The sequence below is a fragment of the Martes martes genome, assembly GCF_963455335.1.
Source record: "Martes martes genome assembly, chromosome: 4".
NCBI lineage: Eukaryota > Metazoa > Chordata > Mammalia > Carnivora > Mustelidae > Martes > Martes martes.
Window position 1 is genome coordinate 92,255,739 of NC_137891.1, and position 21,450 is coordinate 92,277,188.

A 21,450-nucleotide genomic window follows, 5' to 3' on the forward strand; every position below is an offset into this window, starting at 1 on the left:
TATCTGAATGGATATGACAAATAGGCAATCAGACATGTGGAAATCCAGGGACTGGGGGTATACACTTCGGAATTAACGATATACAAAATGGATTTGAGCCATGAGCATTTTCATGGAATGATTAAAGAATACAAATGGTACTTTGGAACATGACATTTATAGAAGAAAGAGTCATTAAAATAACACATAGGTCATTTTCTATTCTGCTCTGGCCTCACACATATTTCTGGGCATGGTACAGACCTGCGGAAAGGGATTAACAAATGAACAGGAACGAAAACAAGATAACGAAGACATAACAGAATTAAAAGAGGTGAAGTAACAGGGTAAGTATCAGGGAAAGGCAAAAGTCTTTGTCATCATGGCTTAGGGGAAATGTTGTTTAGGTCTGTGAATTATTGCCAGGGTTTATAGGTTTAGTTTTAAGTTACCTGAGTACTAGGACAATAAGTTCTCTTTCCAGCTCTTCTAGACTATTGCTCTAGTAGAAGATTATATGCTTAATAAATAAGCAGCAGAGGCCTGAGATCCATGGTAACTGTGGAATTTATCACCCAGTAGTCTGACTTCCTTACTTTAACCACTGAATCATGCCTGTCCCAGTGTCAAATCTGATGAACCATGTCACTCCAAGGTCCTTCGGAGATGCAGAAATTGATAACACATTATAAAGCACTACTAAACAGCAATGATTCATATGATCTGTCTCAGCAAGTTAATGGCTGGTTTCTAACAGAAGCTATTTCTTGAAGCATTCTTACAGGAAATTCTAGAATAAAAGCTACTATTTGTATCATGTCATGGTTTATGAAACATTTTCAAATATAGTGTGTCATAAATATGATCTACATGATCATCCTCTTAAATAGGTCAATTAAAACACATAAAGAAACAAAGGCACGGAGAAGTTAAATAACTCACCTATGTTATTATGTTAAATTATTAAGCAGGAAAGCCAGGGTTAGTCTTTTAACTCCAAATATTATACCCATCCTCGTTTTTTCTACAATCTTTTAATTTAGTGGTATAAAACATAATGAATCAGTAATAACCAATTTCCTATGTTTTCTTCACTTTAGTCATTAAATAGCATAGGCTAAGCACTGTGCTTAGAAAACTAAGGAAAAAAGAGAGAAAATATTAATAATGTGCCTTTAAATCTAGGTTCTTTTCTATATTCTTTTATATCTGTTGCCAAGTACTTTTCCTGAAGGTAATTACCAATAATTATTCTCTGTGATCGCTATGTGCATGTCACAGACATTACCATTATTCTAATTACAATACGGTTAGCCAAAGCTGGATTGTTAAATTTCAGTTCAATTCACTGTTTGTTCTGCAGACTATTTATAGATATGACAGATGTATAGCGTTCAAAGATAATAATGGATCTGATATACTTTTCAGAAGCTGATATAAAATATACAAAAACATTAAAAGGAACAAATTGGACAATTTAGTCAAGACTACAGCTGCTAAAAGAATATCAGGATGGCTTCCCTAGGATTTTAAAGTCCCTTGCCAAGATAACCAGTAAAGAGCTCTTTCTGTAACATTCTCAAAATTAACAACTGCTAAGAGCGAATATATTCTGAAGAAGTAATTTAAATTTATTGTGAGAAGAAAAACAAGGAAGAAAGTACTATTTTTTGCAATTTTTTAATTGTGCTGAAATATATGTAACATTAAAGTTGCCACTTTAATCATTTTTTCAATGTACCATTCAATGGCATTAATTATTCACAGGGTTGTACTACTATCACTATTTCTAAAACTTTTTCATCATCCCTAGACTATGGAGTTGTAGTAACTCTCCATTCCCCTTTCACTTAAACTCTCCATTCCCCTTTCACTTAAACCACTCTGTGTCAGGACTACTTCAGATTGGGTAAAGTGGAATCATACAGTATTTGTCCTTTTTTGTGATTGGCTTTTCTCATTTATCATGATGGTTTCAGGGTTCATCTGTGTTGCAGCATGTGTCAGAAACTTCATTCCTCTCACAGCTAAGTAATACTCCATCGTACGGACAGACCACATTTTGTTCATCCATTCATCCGTCGGACACTTCGGTTGTTTCTACCTTTAGGCTACTACGAATAACGTTGTGTGAACATTAGCATACAAGTATCTGCTTGAGTCCCTGCCTTTTCAAATCTTTGGGGTACATACTCAGGAGTTAAATACCGGACTGTATGGAATTCTACATTTAACTTTTTGGGGAACTACCAAATGGTTTTTTTATAGTGGTGCACCGTTTTACATTCCCAATGTACAATTGCACAAAGCAATGTACAAGGGCTCCAGAAAATGATGTCTTTTGTCTTTTGATTATAGCTGTCCTAGTAGGTGTGAAATGGAATCTCAATGGGCTTTTGACTTGGATTTCCCTTGTGACTAATGATGATGAGCATCTTTTCCACGTGTTTTATTTTCCATTTACATATCTTCTTTGGAGAAATATTTATTCAAGTTCTTTGCCCATTTTTTAACCATCTTTTTGTTGTTGAGTTGTAGAAGTTCTTTGTAAATTCTGGATATTAAACCCTTATCAGACATGTGATCTGCAAATATTTTCTCTCATTCTGTGGCTTGTCTTCCTCTGTCATGATAGCCCTTTGACACACAAGTTTTTCATTTTAATAAAACCCAATTTATCTATTTTTTTTTCCTTTCCTCTGCTTCTGAAGAAACTATTGCCAAACCCAAGGTCATAAAGATTTTTCCCTCTCTTCTCCTAAGGGTTTTTAAATTTTCATTCTTAGATTTAGAGGTTTTGATGCATTTTGAGTTAAGCTTTATATATGATATAAGGACCCAATTTCAGTCTTTTCCATGTAGCTATCCAGTTTTCATAATACTGTTTATTTAATGAGAAAAAGTTACATTGTTAATAATTAAGATTCTATCAATGCTCTATGTTCATTTCAAAAGCTAGCAATTCACAAACACCGACTAATTTTTTTAGGTATTCTAAGATTTTGATGTGGGAGATGACATCCTCTTTTTATTTAAAAACACTTGTGCACAGGGAAGGAAACCATCAACAAAATGAAAAGGTAACCTACTGAATGGGAGAAAATATTTCCAAGTGATATACTTGATGAGGGTTTCATATGTAAAACACATAAAAGAACTGATACAACTCAGTAAAAAAAAAAAAAAAAAAAAAAAAAAAAGTAACACAATTAAAAAATATACAAAGGACCTGTACAGACATTTTTCCAGAGAAGACATAAATGGCCAACAGACACATGAAAAGATGCTCAATATCACTAATCAGCAAGGAAATACAAATCAAAACGATAATGAAAATTAATGAAAATCAAAACCATAATCTTATACCTGTCAGAATGACTGGTCTCAAAAAGATAAGAAATAACAAGTGTGGGCAAGGATGTGGAGAAAACAGAGCCGTTGTGCATTACTGGTGGGAATGTAAACTGGTACAACACTATAGAAAACAGTATGAAGATTTCTCAAAAAATGCAATCCTATTCAAAGAAAACAAAAACACTAAATCAAAAAAATGTATGTACCCCTATGTTCACTGCAGCATTATTTATAATCACCAAGATACGGAAGCAACCTAAGTGTCTATCGACAGATGAATAAAGAAGTTGTGGTGCACATATAAACAATGGACTATTACTTGGCCGTAAAAAATAAAATTTTGCCATTTGCGACTTCATAGGTGGACCCAGAGGATATTTTGCTAAGTGAAGTAAGTCAGAGAAAGACAAATGCTATATAATTCCACTCATATGTGGAATCTAAATATCAAAACAAACTAAACAAATAAAAAGTGACTCATAGATACAGAGAACAAACTAGTGGTTGCCAGAAAGGAGTGAGTTGGGGGAATGGGAGAAATTGGTGAAGGGGATTAAGCAGTACAAACTGCCAGTTATATAACAAACAAGTCATGGGGATGTGATGCACAGCAAGGGAATACAGTCAATAATATTGTAATAACTTTGTATAGTGACAGATGGTAACCAGACCTACCAAGGTGATATAAAATATAGAAAGAATCACTATGTTATATACCTGAAGCTAATATAATATTGAATGTCAATTACAAGTCAATTTTTAAAAAAGGAGTAATAGTGAAAAAAACAAAACCCACAGAAACAACCCCAAAGTCATCAACTGATGAATGGATAAACAACAGTGGTAGATTCATAAAATGGAATATTATTCAGGCATAAAATATATGCAAACACTGATACATACTATAATATGGAATAAGCTTTAAAACATTTTGCTAAATGAAAGAAGCCAATCACAAAGACCACGTAATATGTGATTATATGAAAAGTTCGGAACAAGCAAATCTATAAAGATGCAGTATAGATTAGTGGTTGTTTAAGGCTGCAAGGGGTGGGAGAACCAGCAAATAGGTAGGTGATATCTAAATGGCACAGTATTTCTTTGGGGGGGGGGGTTAAATGAAAATCTTCTAAAATTGATGTTGGTGATTGTTACAAAACACTGTGGATAGACTAAAAACCATTCAATTGCATACTCTGGGTCAAATATATGGTATAGGGGTTATATCTCAATAAAACTGCTTTAAAAGAATGTTTTTATTCTTACTTCAAAAGTGATAGATGTTCATTATCAAATTTAGATTAATAAAGGAAAACAAATAGGAGAAAATAAAAACAAACATTAAGGAGAAAATACAACATATATTTATCTATGTCAAGTATTCTGTAACATCATTTTTTTTTAAGATTTTATTTATTTGACAGAGAGAGAGATCACAAGTAGGTAGAGAGGCAGGCAGAGAGAGAGGAGGAAGCAGGCTCCCTGCTGAGCAGAGAGCCCGATGCAGGGCTCGATCCCACGACCCTGAGATCATGACCTGAGCCAAAGGCAGAGAGGCTTAACCCACTGAGCCACCCAGGTGCCCCTGTAACATAATTTTTAATGGTTGCATAGTATATTGCCACTGAAGGTGCAGTAATTTATTTAACCAAATCTCTTTCATAGGTACAGTGTCCAGGCAGTAGGCACTAGGCACAAGCAGTTATTAATTAAAAGTAAATAAAATTTAACATGGAATTCTACAACTGCACCAACAACATTTCCAATGATCAACACCATATGTGGTTAGTGACGCTTGTACCAACAGCACAGATACAGAACATTTTCCTCATCACAGAAAGTTCTATTGGACAAGACTGCTTTAGAATGTTTCCAAAGTTTTCCTGTTATAAAAAACTTCAAAGGTACAGTACATAAACTTTTTATACATACAGCTGTGCAAATTCCTTTGGAGTAAATACCTAGAAATGAGTCACAGGTTCAAATGGCATACAAATTTTCACCCCCTTTGAAGCTCCGGATACAGGGATGTGTCCAATCCCCTACTAATTCAATAGATAAAGAGTAGTGTCTTCTGTTTAAAAGCTGCATTGAGAATCATTATTTTGTAAACCTGAAACTAATACAGTTGATCCTTGAACAACATGGGTTTGAACTGCATCGTCCCCTTACATGCAGATTTTTTCAACAAGGTCTAATACTGTAAATGTATTTTCTATTTCTCATGATTTTTTTTAAAGATTTTATTTATTTATTTGACAGACAGATCACAAGTAGGCAGAGAGGCAGGCAGAGAGAGAGGGGAGAAGCAGGCTCCCCGCTGAGCAGAGACTCCGATGTGGGGCTCGATCCCAGGACCCTGAGTTCATGACCTGAGCCAAAGGCAGAGGCTTCAACCCACTGAGCCACCCAGGCGCTCCAACTCATGATTTTCTTAATATATTGTCTAGTTACTTTTTTTGTATGAGAATAACACAAAATACGTGTTAATCAACTGTTTATGTTATGAGTAAGGTTTTCAGTCAACAGTAAGCTCTTTGTAGTTAAGTTTTTGGGTGGGGAGTCAAAAGTTATATGCAGATTTTCTACTGTGCAGGTGGTCAGTGCCCCAACCCCCCCACACTGTTCAAAGGTCAACTGTATTATACTGTTGTGCTGTATGTCAACTACACCTCTATAAAATAAATCAAATAAAAGCTGCATTGATTTGATTAGGGTGGTGAAGTGGGACAAGAGAGGGACAAAGATCTCCGGTGACCAGTCTATGGAGACGCTACCAAAAGGATACCAAAGATGGCAGTGTTTGCACATGCTACTACAGTGGCATAGCACCGGTTTGTACAGAAAGTGGGTGGTACCACATTACACTGCCTCCATGTACTGTTTATCTTCAGTAATACCACTTTCAGGGTTAAAAATGAACATATGCTTTTTCCCATTTATATCTGTTTTTTTCCATGAACCAACTTTTCTCAGTGTATTGCTCTACTGAGATGATAATCTTTTTTCTTATGATCTTATAAGAGTTCTTGAAAGATGATATGAAAACTCTGTTTTCCAAATACATTCAAATGTATTTCCTTAGCTAGTTATTTGCCTTTGTTATGAAATTTAAGAGGTAAATGTTTATATATAGTAAAAACGGATAATCTTTTTCTTTATGGAGAGGGCTTTCCTGACTATTTAAAAAAAACACTTTTTAAGTATTTTCATACCTTTTTTTTACAGTTAAATTTAAGTTTTACCTCATAGAATATACACTGGCATACGACATAAAGACCAAATATAATTTTTTCCTGTTAGAGTATTCCCAAATCTTAATAAAACTCTAGGGGGTGAAGTATACAATAAAATTCACCCAAATTACTAAGCAGACATCTAAACTAGTCATCCTTATCTGGAATAAGAATAGTATATTTTTATATTTTAGAAATGCTGCCCTTAGGCTTTGGTTTTTTTCCAAGTATCATTTTCACCCAGTCTAGGCACAGCTCTTGTATTTTCCTCAAAATAAAGAGAAAAATAAGCTGTATGTAAAGAATTTCAAAAAAGGATATAAGAGGAGCCAAAGATTGAGATCTATTCCCAGGTCCATGAAAGACATAACTGTATTGACCAAACTGCTCCTTTCACAAAATAAAGGACAACTTCTTTGAGAGGAGTCCCTAATTCCATGAAAAATGTTTTCCTCCTCTTGGTAGCAAAACATCAGCATAATTTCTCACTGACAGATTAAATGACTGTTATTTTTACCGCTTTTTTACTATTTCATTATGTTTTTATTAGTCTCAAAAATAACTGAAACATTTTACACCTTCTAGTATTTCTTCCAGTTCTCCTATCTTTTAAGAGAGAATACTATTCATAAACCCCTATTTTATTTCAATTCTTTACATTCCATATTTCTTAATAAATATTTGTTATTTTTTAAAAATCTATTCCTTTAAAGATCAATTCTAAAGCTCTAATAAGAAGATCACTCTCTCCCCAAACAAAAAACACTTTCTCCTCACAGAGGAAAGTTGCTTCTGTCAGTCTCACATCACAACTGGCGCATGCCTCTACCATAACATTTACCACATCTTATTCCAACTACATTTAACAGTGTCTGCTTAACCTTCTAGCCTGTGAGTTCCCTGAAATCCCACCAAGTTCTATATGGTCTTTCCCGATCTCCACTTTCATCCAAAAACTTAGCACGGAGCCTGATAAATAGAAGACCCTGATACCCTCTGTTAAAATGACGGAACAAAGCTTGCCCAAGAGCAACTGCCCTCCCTTTTAATCATTCAAGATTCTCATTTGTTCTTCAGATTCCTTTAATAAATACCTATCCCAAGCATGCTCTTATTTACATGAAGATATGCTTTATAAATAGGGGCGACCCTCTGCAAAGACCGCACTATATTTTAACAAAGTACTTACACATACATGAAATAAAATACCACTTGTGATACAGGTTATTCCTGTTTGCATTTACAGGTAGAAAAACTGAAGCTACAGAAAGATGAGAAATTTGTCAAAGGTAACAGCACTAGCAGACCACAGGGTTTGATGCTGAGGGATTCTTGCCCTTCGTGTAGTGTACTTTTCACCACATCAAGCAAGTTTTCAGATGAATAATCTTTTAACATAGCATCGGCTGTACAAGAAATACTTACACTGACCCCAGCGACCTGTTCTTGGGTTCAAATAATTTGGATAAAGACCATTCGGACGATCCATCTTCTGAAGTAGTTTCCGAATGTGCATTACCTTAACACAAATAAAGAATGCAATTAATAAAATAAATGTCATCAAGGCTTTATATTAACCTAAGTTTTGTGGGTTTTCCTCACTCAGAACCTACACCATCTCCCCTCTGCTTTTTTCTGTGTGTGGTCAGGAAAGGCTTCTACTTTATAACTGATTCATCACTTTTATAAGATTATATATGACCATTAATTAAAGATCAAGCAGCAATTAAAAACATGAAGAAAAGAGCATGAGAAAAACCAATTTAAATGCCAACATTTTACTATCCAGAAATAGCCATCAGAAACATCAGTGATAAACATCATTCAAGACATATTCACTATGTACATATCTAAATATAAGAACAGAAATAATTTCATAGAAATGGAAACATAAAATGACATAGTAAACTAAATTGTTGAACTCTAAATATTGATTGCACAAAAGCTATCCCTGAATTCCTAAAATCCCAAAATTTCTGATCCCTAAAAGATCTCCTTAATACTAAAAAGGGGAAAAAAAATCATAAAATATACTAAAAAGCTGGAAACTTTTCCAAGGACTTTATCTGCATTCATCTATAGATTGGATGGATTTTGTCAGTGCTTACTAAAAAAGGCACATATGTATTCTATTCCTGGTATTCTTATTTGAGAATGTTCTCTTTACATCTGAAAGATAACCCGCTTGGTATCCATGTCTTGGGGAAATCTATTTCACTATTTTGGGGGCTGGAACACAGCATGCATCCTTTGACGACAATGTCCCAGTCATCTCTCGTTTGGCTGGACTTTGAAATCAGGCGGTTTTAGGAACGGGCTCAGGGATGCTGTGTTCCCCCTGTTCTTTCAAGGCTGAGACCAGCTCTATGTACAACAGTCTCAATCTGAGTAATTCCGTGAACCAAGGTTAGTCAGTTTGAACTGACGCTGCTAAGAAAAATGAAAAATTGCACTCTTTTGTCTTCTAAAAATTATCCACATGTTGAATCCTCTGTACCTCTTCCACAACTATCATTTTTTCTCAGAATCTTTCTATCCATCTCTTTTCTAATGTCTATACCTCTACTAGCTTGTTTTGATTTGGTCTTCTAAGTCCATCACTGTATTTTCAACACCTCCTTTGTATTGCTTCCAATTTGGCCTTCATTTTTGGTGATAACTTTTTCTTGTAATTTGTTACTGACAGCACATCTTACTGTCTCTGAGCACTTGTATTTCTGCTCCTATAACTTGATTTACAGAGATGAGGGCTCTATTATCTTCCTCCTCATGGTGATGTTTGGTCAGGATTTAACTACTATTTTCTGAGAGGTGTTTTTTTGTTATTACTTACATATCATGTTCCTTCCCTCTTTTTTTCTGATAATATCTTTGTATAAATTGTACGCTTGTTCTTTTTCGATGAATTACTCACTACTATTTTCCCTGAACCAGCTAGTCACACAAGAGTTTTGACATAAAAGCCCAAAGAGAGTCAAGATGCCTTGCTTCTCCCCAATAACTGACACTAGCCATGCAGCACTGCTCATAAAAGAAAATCTGTCCCTCATTCTCTTCCCTCACCAAAATTTCCTCAGAATTCTTTTATCCCAGCTTCTCAACATACCACATGTTTAGTGGGGTCCAAAAAAGCACCATCATCAGCCCACAACCCTGCTCGCAGTGTTGCTCATAAGGACTCTGATTTTGTACCTCAAGGCATATGAGTGATTTCAGAGAACTGTACTCTCTTATTTTTGAAATCTATGGCCACAAAAAACCTCTCTTATTTCCCAAACCTCGCTATTGATGGGTTATGCCATTGATGGCTTGCTGGCTTGTGCCAATCCTTCTTGCTATTTTGTAATGTGATAAACCAAGTATCACTTAATTTTGCTAAAAATGGAGTTTGCAGTTCTGTTTCTCCTTCCTGTCACTTTCAGGGGACTCCTATGTGTCAGGTCCTCCACTTCAGAAATACTGTGCTAGATCATCTTCACTTTGCAAATGTATCACCCTTTCAAACTCTCTATGCTTTTCTTTGTTTCCACCATGATTGTCTCTTGCTTTTATTCCATGTCAGTAAATTGGTTTTCAATCACGTATAGTCACTTTTGCTGTTTTCCATTTATGTATTCATTACAGAAACACAACGTTTAAGGTCTCAATTTCCTTCTCCAGTTCCACAATATGTTTGTATCATTTTATGATTTGTTTTGAGTTCTAATTTTACTGAGTTCAATTGCTATTATTGTATAAATTACTCATGGTGACTTTATGTAATTTGAGATGGGATTCTTTTACATGCTATTTACCACCATGCTTTTGTTACCTCCAAGTTGCAGTACTGTTTGCATACTTCCCATGTTTTCCCTTTTCATCCTGCTCACAATGAACAGGGTTGGTTCTGACCTAGATTTTGATTTGATATGGCATAGCACAGCTGTACTGAACTGTCCCTGAATTCCTTCCTAATGTTCATCTGGGGAGAGAGAGGTATTCCTCCCCCGCTGGACACAATTTGAGATCTGGAGTACTAGTGTTCAAGAAGGATAGAGGTGACAAGCCACCCCACCCCCACCTGAGCTGTGGACAGTCGTGTACTCAACAAACCCTGGCACTGATCTCCTCTGTGAGATTAATGGGGAGTACCAAGAATTTGTTGACTTGCTTTCTTGGCCCATAAGGATTCGGTGAGAAACAGACTTAAGTACCATACCAGAAATTTTTTACTTTCATTTTTTGGGGGTGGGGGGGCTGTCACATACTAGGGACATGAGACTGCAGCCTTTCCTCCTTTCATTGCTGTTGATAAATTTTTGCTGGTTTTTATATACTGTTTTTGTTGTTACTGTTCATCTCATCAGGGAAAGAAAAACTCTGTGATCAGGCTCCACTGCTGTCTTTACCTGAAAATTCTTCTCAACAGAAGAAATAGTTCATACATAGAAAGGACTATATATAGATTCTACTCACATCCCACTTTAAGAAATACAACACTACAAATACCTTTGCTGCTCTGCTTATACATTCACACATCACTGTCTTTGCCTTGGCTGTATTCACAGTCCTCAATTTTATGTCCACCATTGTCTTAACTCTACTGAAGTCATTTCTGAATCCCTAAACAAAGTATATTAATCAGTTCTGCTTGTGTTGAATTTTTTTTTAAAAGTTGTATCCCATTTTTTTTTCTTTTTTTAAGAAGAAGAGAGAGAGAGATGTGCAGGGGAGGGCTAGAGAAAGACGGAGAGAGAATCTTAAGCAGACTCCCATGTCCAGTGCAGAGCCCAATTCAGGGCTCGATCTCCTAACCCTGAGATCATGATGTGGGCTGAAATCAACAGTCGGATGCTCAACTGACTGAGTCACCCAGGCACCCAGTATATTATTCTAACTGATAAATGTAACTATAATTCCTTTAACTGCTGTATTGAATTTTATTATATAAAATGCTAATACAAACAACGCTTCTATGTATATAATATAAATGCACACATCAGAGTAGAACTGCTGGGCCACAGGGCATATGTATTTTAAACTGTACTACATTTGTCTTTTAAATATAGGCCTTTAATGCTCTTAGAATTGTTAGAATCCACAATGCTACCCTTGTCATAATGGTTGCACGTAAGATCTACTTACGGAATGTCTATTCCATTCATCAGTCTGTTTTATGCACCAACTGTGAGTGTTGGAAACTGGGTAATACAAACCCACTCCACATGTTTTTCTTCAGGAGTGCCATGAAATTTTCCTCTTCTATATAAATTCTACAACGGTCTTGTCAAGTTTCATTTTTGTAAAAGAAGCCACTGGAGTTCTGACTGCCACTGAATTGATACCATAGATCTATCTGGATAAAACTAAAATTTTTACGATATTCCTTAGCTCTACGTGAACATACCTCTCTGCTTACTTAGGTCCTCTTCAGTGTCATTTAATTGTTTTGAACTTCATTCATCTTTTGTTAAGTTTATTTGTAGGAAACATAAACTCTTGTTTCAACCACATGTTTTTGCAAAGTGATACTTTCTTGCTGGTTGTAGCTGGTGCAGAGAAATGCTGTTGATGTTTCGTATCTACATCGGTCTTTTATTCAGAACTACATATATGTTCTTATTTCTAATAATTTAAATACAGATTATCTTAATATTTTAGATAAATAATGATGTAATCTATGCATAATTACTCTTTCCTTTCTTCCTTTTCAATCCAATTCAATTCTTTAACTTCTTGCTCATTTTGTTTTTCTTGTCTTACCATGCAGGCTAGGAACACTGCAGCACAATGCTGAACAGAATGGAATTTTTGAAAACCCACTAATGATTACAACTTCTCAGACAACAGTAAATATTTTAAATAGAAAGGACATTTCTTTAGATAATTTAAAAAGAAAAAAACGGGGAGCCAGAATCCTGATAAAGACATTTCTAGAAAGGTAAAATTTTCTGAGCAATAATCAAGTCTCTTGGCAAATCTTAAAGAACTCTTTTATAACAAACACAGAAAAGAAGGCAAGAAGACCAACCTTTTTGTAGTAAACTGGGTCCCCTGTCAAGTAGCTGAGGTGGACAAACTCCATGTGCAGCGTACCAAATTCAGCAAGAATGCTGCTACCCGCAGATGCCCAGCCCCAGTTTCGCCCTACTCCACTGAATGAAAGCAAAGGTAAGAGGAGACAGAATAGGAAAAAGACCAAACATTTTTTTAATGAATACACAAACTTTCATTCTCTTAATTATACTTAACACAACAGCTTATTTGTAGCTAATAAAATAATATTAATAATAATCAAATAATAAAATAAGCCTAGTTTATTACTTTAAAATTTTTTGAATAGGTAATGTTTTAAATATCAAAACAATATAGAAAAGTACATACAGTAAATAAATTTTACCCCAGAAATCTCATCTCTCTTCATCCCACCAGGCCCCACAGATAATCACTTTCGTTAGTTTCTTATGTATTACTACAGAAATTTTATGCACACATAAGCAATCCAAATATTATTATTTTCTTCCTTCATTAAACAGAATACAGCAAAGTACACATATAGCTCGTTATCCTGCCTTTTACTCTTAAGATGCACTGCAGTGGACTTTCCGTATCAGTTCATAAATGATTTTCTTTTTTACAGCTGCACAGAATTCCATGATATTAATGATTTTCAACTGGAATACCCTACCCTAGGGGCATATGAAAATGTGTGTGTGAGAGCATTCCGAGTTGTATCAAACCTTGAAGGTGCAATTAGTATTTATTGTGCTAGGGCGAGAGATGTAACATGTCCAACAATGGTCAGCACAGTGTCACACAATAAAGAACTGCCCTGCCCCACGTGCTGATAGGACCTGTGTAAAAAATTAAGTAAATTATGAACCAACATAATTATCAATCCACTGCTGGTGGTCCTTTTGCATTTTTCTAATATTTTGCTATTAATAACAACTTCCACAGTGAATAATTTTATGTACATTTCTTTTGTGTAGATTTATCTCTAGGGTATTTTCCTGCCTTTTTCAGTCTCCCTCATAATTTATTGGAAGCTATACAATATAAGTGAAAAAGCATAGACCCTTTGAGCATTACATCCTTTCTAAAGGTTAAGTTTCTTCTGAAACACAGGGTGAGTACAGGCAGACTACTCAGGTGTCAGGCTTTGCTAAGGGTAGTCTATTTCCATTTTACCTGCTACTTCTAGGGAGTTCCCTCTGGGATCTCAGCTGGAAGCCTGAGGTGTTCCCAAGGGCCCTTCACCTTTGCAGCCTTAAACACTAACTTCTGCCTCCTCCGTACCATGTGGCTATTAATTTTTTTTTCCTTGACTCTTGCCCTATGCATGTAAAACTGTAGAATCAGTCAACAATTTGAGGGAAATTTGTACATAAACCACTGGGCTTTTCTCCTCTGCAATTTCTTCCTGCCTTGAGATTTTTGTCCCTCATGCCTCAGCCACTCTGGCAACTCTAAGACCTGACCATAGTGCCCTCTGACCCAAATGACCACCACTTCAGGCTTGGCCTTTATGCCTGCATCATGATTTGGAACATGCTCTCAGGGAAAAGGCCAATGTTTATATGGAGACAATGTTCTCCTAGGAAGTCCTATCTGAGTTAGTTGCTCTCCAAGACCATTGAACCATGTTGTCTAGCTTCTATGACTGATTTTGGTGGGAGGATTGGTCTGATACAAAGAATTCCATGGTTGGAACTGGAAGTCTAGATTAATTTTTCAAGCAGCATTGTTCATGGGTTATTCCTATGAGAGCTCTAAACCATTCTTCAGGGTCTTTTCTACTTTTAGGAGGAAGTAAAAATATAAGTCTTTCTCTTATTTTATAACCACTTGTATACTGACAATTCAATACACCATTATTATTTAATCTGTCTTAAGAAAATATTAAAATAAATATTAAGACGCTACTACCTTGCTTAAAGTTCCTTAATTGGTTGGTGCTAATTTTACACTGTCTTTGAAAATATGATAGAAAAAAAAAAAAGAAAAGAAAATATGATAGGAAGGCAAATACCACACACAGATTCTTTTGTAGCTAGAAGTCAGAATCAAGGAAGAAATATGGATACAGTAACTATACAGTCATTCATTTCCAAATATTAAGAGCCTATCATGCTCTGGGAGATATAGTAGTGAACCTGACCTAGAACATTCCTACTCCTATACTAAATAAAACCATCTGAAATAGTGATAACTGTTATGAAGAAAATTTACTAGAGAAACAGAACATTAAGCACTAGTGACAGAAGTTAAAAGAAAGGCTCTTTATGTATAACAGAGAAATAGTTTCTGAAATGACACAATTTGCACTGAAATCTACATTAAGAGAAGGAGCCAGTGATGAACAGCCCTGGAAGAAGAGCATTTCCAGTAGAGGAAACAACAAATGCAATGACCCTGAGGAAAAGGAAGGTGGCTGATGTGGCTAGAGAGCAGGAAGGGGAAGTGAATAATAGAGGATGAGGTTAGAGGGCTAGGTATAATCTAAACTACACAAGAATTCTCTAAGGCCATGATAAATTTAAACCATTTTTATTCTAAGTGTGATGGAAAGTCACGGGGGATTTTAAGAAACGTAACATCGTATTTAAGGAAGAAAGCATACTATTTAGAAAGATTACCCAGGCATCGGCATGATGAATGGATTACAGTGTGGTCAAGTATAAACACGAAGTCCCTAGGAAGTCCAACAGCTTACCCTTCCCTATAAAAACGTCCTGTGCGAAGGTCCCAAAGGAAAGTTTCATTCAAAGTACCTTTAAACAGTTTTCAAAACACTAAATGCTAAACAAGATTTTTCACGTACTTCAGACACAACTCACGGAAACAATCTAAAATGTTAAATTTGATACCTGTCTACATTTCAACAACTCAGAAAAATAAAAAAAAATTCCTAAGAAGAAGATATAACACTGATGAGAACAGAACAGCTCCAACAATACAAAGGTGATGAGGTGACAAAAACAACCAGATCATAATTCCATGCAAATGGTGTAATTTTTAACTGATCAAAAATAAAAGGTATAGATATTAAAATGTACACATATATAAGCATGACCTCTCCTGACTGACCACCAGCAAGTGGATTTTAGAAATGTCTGAAAAACTCCTGGTGATTTACAAGACAAATCAACCTAAGTGTCCTACACTGTATTTTTTTTTTTAATGAGTTATCTGAACATTGTTTTTATTTTGCTCAAAGTCTGTTGAAAATCTCTAATGGATGAATTCAAGGAATAAAGTAAAGTTTTCAGTATACTGCAGTTATTAAAAACAAAGCACACGAAGAGGCTGACACTGACGTTTATCTCAGAAAAAGCAAAGAGGGAAATAAAAAACTAAATGACAAAACTTCAAACAATTTTAATTCTTAAATGGGAATATCTTGACTTAGAGGAAGACTCTTGACAGAGCTCCTATTTTTAATTAGATATATAGTTCAGTGAAAAAAAATTGAGACCACCTATGATTTTGCATCAGCTCAATTGGACGAAATACTGAAGTAAATTAAAAACAGAAGTTTTAGAGACACTTGGGTGGCTCAGTAGTTAAGTGTATGCCTTCTGTCCAGGTCATGGTCCCAGGGTCCTAGGACTGAGACCCACATAGGGCTCTCTGCTCAGCACAGAGCCTGCTTCTTCCTCTCCTTCTGCCTGTGCCCCAACACTCAGGTTCTCTCTCTCGCTCTCTCATATTAAAAAAAAAAAAAAAAAAAAAAAAAAACCTTAAAAAAAATAGAAGTTTCACACCAAAAAGAATTCCAAATAATTCAATTCAAAAAATAAGGCAGAGGACCTGAAGAGACACTTTTTCAAAGGAAATATAATGATAACAACATGAAAAGATGCTCAGCATCACAGATCATCATGAAAATCAAAACCACAATAAGGTATCACCTCACACCTGTCAGAATGGCTAAAACCAAAGACACAAGATATAACAAGTTTTGACAAGGATGTGAAGCAAGAGGAACCCCTGTGCACCATTGGTGGGGATGCAAACTGGTGCAGCCACTGTGGAAACAGTATGAAGGTTCCTCAAAAAGTTAAAAATAGAGCTACCCTGTGATCCAGTAATTCTACCACCAGGTATTTACCCAAAAATAGAAACATTAATTCAAAAAAGATATGTGCATCCCCTATGCCTACTGCAGCAATTATTTGTAATAGCTAATATAGGGAAGCAACCCAAGTGTCCGTTGATCGATGAATATATAAACAAGATGTGGTGTGTATATATACAATGGAATATTACTCAGCCATCAAAAAGAATGAAATCTTGCCATTTGCAACAACGTAGATGGAGCTAACATGTATTATCCTAAGCGAAATTATGTCAGTCAGAGAAAAACAAACACCACATGATTTCACTCATATGTGGAATTTAAGAAACAAAACAAATGAACAAAAAAAAGATGAGACAAAAAACAAAAACTCTTAAATAAACAAATTGGTAGCTGCCAGAAGAGAGGTGGGTGGGCAGATGGGTTGATGAGCACCAAGAAATGTATAGAACTGCTGAATCATTATACCTGAAACTAACAATGTATGCTCATTATACTGGAGTGAAAAAAAACCCATGAATTTTATGTAAAAAGTACTCTGAATGAAAGCAATAGAATGGCATTTGTGAAAATACCCAGACAAAATATTCACGCATTTTGATATGCAAAAATTTAGAATTGATAATATCCTAAATTTTGAGCAGAATGTACTCTGAGCAACTATAGAGAGAATACTTTCTTAGAAGTACACAAGTGTCAACTGAAGGTATCAATAATTTCAAACCTGGATAAATATACAAGGATATATTTATGTATCTGTTTAGAAATGGTTTAATTTTGAAAAATCATTTTTGAATAGAACTATCTGAAAGGTCACCCAATAAAATAAAACTAATCTGTCAGTCTTTAAAGAATTTAAATTAATTTATTTTAGCTCCTCCATTCATTCTTAAATAAATAATACACTTGGTGGTTACCCTCTTTATATGAATGTTACCGTAACACATTTTTTTAATTTTGTGAAATGTCAGTATTTTCCTTATGACAGCAATTAAGTGACAGCACACTGTTTTTATCTTATGTGCTACCAAAATTTGCCTACCCAATCACCTTCCTCTTGGACATTCAATATGTACTTATGTTTTCATGAAACATGCTATGATAAATACCATTTCATGTATGTCTTGCTTAGTCCATGCTTCCAATTGTTTCCTTAGACTTAGACTTAAACTGCCAGAGCTGCCTGGATTTGCTGGATTAAAAGAAACATGTTTTAAGAGCTTTGGTAGATAATGATAGATGGTTCTTCAAGGGTGCTGGATACAAGGAAAGATATGTGATGTAAGAAGGACCTTCTTCCTACATCCTTATCCACAAGAAATGTTACGTTGTTTTTAAAAATTAAAACCTTCGGGGCACCTGGGTGGCTCAGTGGGTTAAAGCCTCTGCCTTCAACTCAGGTCATGATCCCAGGGTCCTGGGATCGAGCCCCGTATCAGGCTCTCTGCTCAGCGGGGAGCCTGCTTCCCTTCCTCTCTCTCTGCCTGCCTCTCTGTCTACTTGTGATCTCTGTCAAATAAATAAATGAAAATCTTAAAAAAAAAAAAAAAATTCAACAGACCCCAAAAAACTTTATAAAAAAAAAAAAAAATTAAAACCTTCCCTTTTTGACAGAAAATAAATGCAACAGTTTTAATTTTTAATATGAAATCTCATTTTTGTTACATTTTCACTTAATTGGGGGAGAAGGGAAAGGTCATATTGTCAATGATTTAAAATTCAAAAGACAGGAAACAGAATACAAACAACAAAGAGGAGTGAGGGAATGGGGGAAATGGGTATTGGGGACTAAGGAGGGCACTTGCAAAGAGCACTGAGTAATACATGGAACTGTTGAATTACTATATGGTATGTCTGAAACTAATATAACACTGGATGCTGATTATACTGGAATTTAAATGAACACTTTAAAAAGAAATATAGGAAACTGCACAAAGTAAAAATTTTCCCTCTAAGCCCATTACTCTTCCAATCAGTTCCCAGCTCCAAAGCCAACCTTTCTTCTCACTTTCTCATCTACCCTTGAGGAAAATTTCATACCTATATAAGCATAATTTGAATCATTACATTAGTATTTAACTTCACTTCATATGTTGATTGGTCATTTTTTTTTATTCTGATTTTTCTGGTCATGTTTTTAATTCTGTACTTTTCCAAACTTTTTTTTCTAAAATTTCTCAAATTTAAGAGTATTTTTCAATTACAGGTCAATGGTAATTTTTTTTAATTTTTTTTTCAGTGTTCCAAGATTCATTATGTACCACACCCAGTGCTCCATGCAATACGTGCCCTCCATAATACCCACCACCAGCCCTACCCATCCCTCCACCCTCCTCCCCTCCCAAACCGTCAGTTTGTTTCTCATAGTCCATAGCCTCTCATGATTCATCTCCCCCTCCGATTTCCCAACTCCCTTCTCCTCTCCATCTCCCCATGTCCTCCTTGTTATTCCTTATGCTCCACAAGTTAAGTGAAACCATATGATAACTGACTCTCTCTGCTTGACTTATTTCACTCAGCATAATCTCCTCCAGTCCCGTCCATGTTGATGTTGCTTTTTTTTTTTTTTTTTTTTTTTTAAAACATAGCCCCTCAGCCAACCCTAGGATCTGGTTTATTTTCCTTTTCAAAGAAACACGTTGAGGTATAATTTAATACAAAAATGCATCAATTCAAGCACACAGTTCCAAGGGTTTTGAGAAATGAATGTACCAGTTATAAGAATTAAGCCAATCTCTCCAAAACCTGTCCTCATGCACCTTTGCAGTCAAATCATACTTCTCCTCCACCCAGTCTCAAACAATCTACTTTCTCTATTACTAGTTTTGTATGTTCTAGAATTTCATGTGAACATAATCACACAATATATACTCTCTTGCATTTGAGTCTTTCATGCACCCTATCCCTGAGATTCATGCATACTGCCATCTCAGTAGCTCAGTTCTTTCTATTACAAGGTGGCAGTCCATTGTATGAATACAGCAACTAGTTAGTTATGCACCTGGTTAGATAAACACCAGGGCTGATTACAGTTTGGAGCTATTATGAGTAAGGCTGTTATGCACAACCTCTGTTCAGACATAGGCTTCATTTCTCTTGGGCATGTGAATACTTTGGAAATACAATTTCTGGGTTCTGTAATTGTAAGGACCTATTTTATATTTTTATATTTTAGCAAGAGGCTTTCATTGAGGTTAAACAAAAACTTTGTTCTTTAATCCTTAAACTGTCCCTGCTCCCCTTCCCCCATGGGATTCACTTAAAAACTAGTCCCGGAAACCAGCTCCAGGTAACAAAGCCCAGATACAAGGGTGGCTCAGGCCAGGTGAAGACATCTGATCAGTGGGGGGATGCATACTGTCTCCCTGGTTACCAAGGAGTATGGGCCCTGCCCTTCGGGAGCCTTTTGGGCGCCACTCCTAATCAAGGTGTAATAGGCTGATTCAAATGTCTACTAGGGTAAATTGTAATTCAATTCGTCACCTAGCATCAGTGTGGAGTTTCCTGTGTGTGTTACAATCTCATTGGTCACCTGTGCGTGGCCAGGCCCGACCGCATGGCCTTTGCCCTTAAAAGCTAGTCTGTGAAACAGAGAAGGGTCGCCCTCTCTTGTAAGAGGTGCGTCCCTGAACATTCGGTTAGATTTTTTTTTTTAAAAGGATTTTATTTATTTATTTGACAGACAGAGATCATAGGTAGGCAGAGAGGCAGGCGGGGGGGGGGGGGGGGGGAAGCAGGCCCCCTGCGGAGCAGAGAGCCCGATGTGGGGCTCGATCCCAGGACCCTGGGACCATGACCTGAGCTGAAGGCAGAGGCTTTAACCCACTGAGCCACCCAGGCGCCCCTCGGTTAGATTCTTGACGCTTGGCGCGAAATAAAGCTTTGCTTGACCTTCGCTTTGTATCAGTCTCGCTCCTTTAATCACAGACCCATTATTGGGGCATAACAGTAATAACTCTATTTTAACTGTAAAAACTGTTCTCCAAAAGGCTGTCCACTACTAGGTCTATTATCTTGATTTTTTTTTATCTTGATTTCTACTTTTTCTGATTAGTTCTTTAGTCCTCTTTCCCACCTTCATTTGGATCGAGTATTCTTTAGTATTTCCACTGGCTTATTTTCGTGTGTGTGACCGCTTTACGGATTAGAGTATGTACAACTAACATATCAGAGTATACCTTCAAGTAACACACCCCTTCACATGTAAACTAACAACATGACAACAGTATAGTATACTTTCATATCCCCATACCATCCTTGGTGCTAGTGTGGCCGCACACTTCTCTTCTACATATATTACAGACCTCCAATGTAAACTCACGTTTGCTTTAAACAGCCAATTATCTTTTAACGAAAACTGTAAGACCAAAGAAAGTAAGTATGCCTTTGATACATATTCATATATTTACTCTTTTGCCTGCTTTACATTTCTTTATGTAGTGTCATTAAAAGTTCCTGTAACATTTCTGGTAATAGAGGCCTGGTAGCAATAAATTCTCTAAGATTTTGTTTGTCTAAAAATGTCTCGGGGCAGCTGGGTGGCTCAGTGGGTTAAAGCCTCTGCCTTCGGCTCAGGTCATGATCCCAGGGTTCTGGGATCGAGCCCCACATTGGGCTCTCTGCTCAGCGGGGAGCCTGCTTCCCCGTCTCTCTCTGCCTGCCTCTGATCTCTGTCAAATAAATAAATAAATAATCATTTAAAAAAATAAAAATAAAAACGTCTTAATTTCACCTACAGATTTAAAAAATATTTTTAGTGATTACAGAATTCTAGATCGACTTTTCTCTTTCAGCACTTTCAAGATGCATTCCATTGTCTTC

General features: G+C 36.1%; 1 protein-coding gene across 1 annotated transcript in view; it reads right to left on the minus strand.

Moving 5' to 3' along the window:
* Window positions 1-21,450, minus strand: part of MAN1A2 (mannosidase alpha class 1A member 2) — a 188,526-nt gene that overhangs the window by 52,348 nt on the left and 114,728 nt on the right. The window contains exons 7-8 of the mRNA XM_080801162.1: window positions 12,580-12,703; window positions 7,995-8,088 (exon numbers count right to left, since the gene is read on the minus strand). Of these exons, the coding sequence (XP_080657288.1) occupies window positions 7,995-8,088; window positions 12,580-12,703 (218 nt within the window). The remainder of the gene's footprint in view (window positions 1-7,994; window positions 8,089-12,579; window positions 12,704-21,450) is intronic.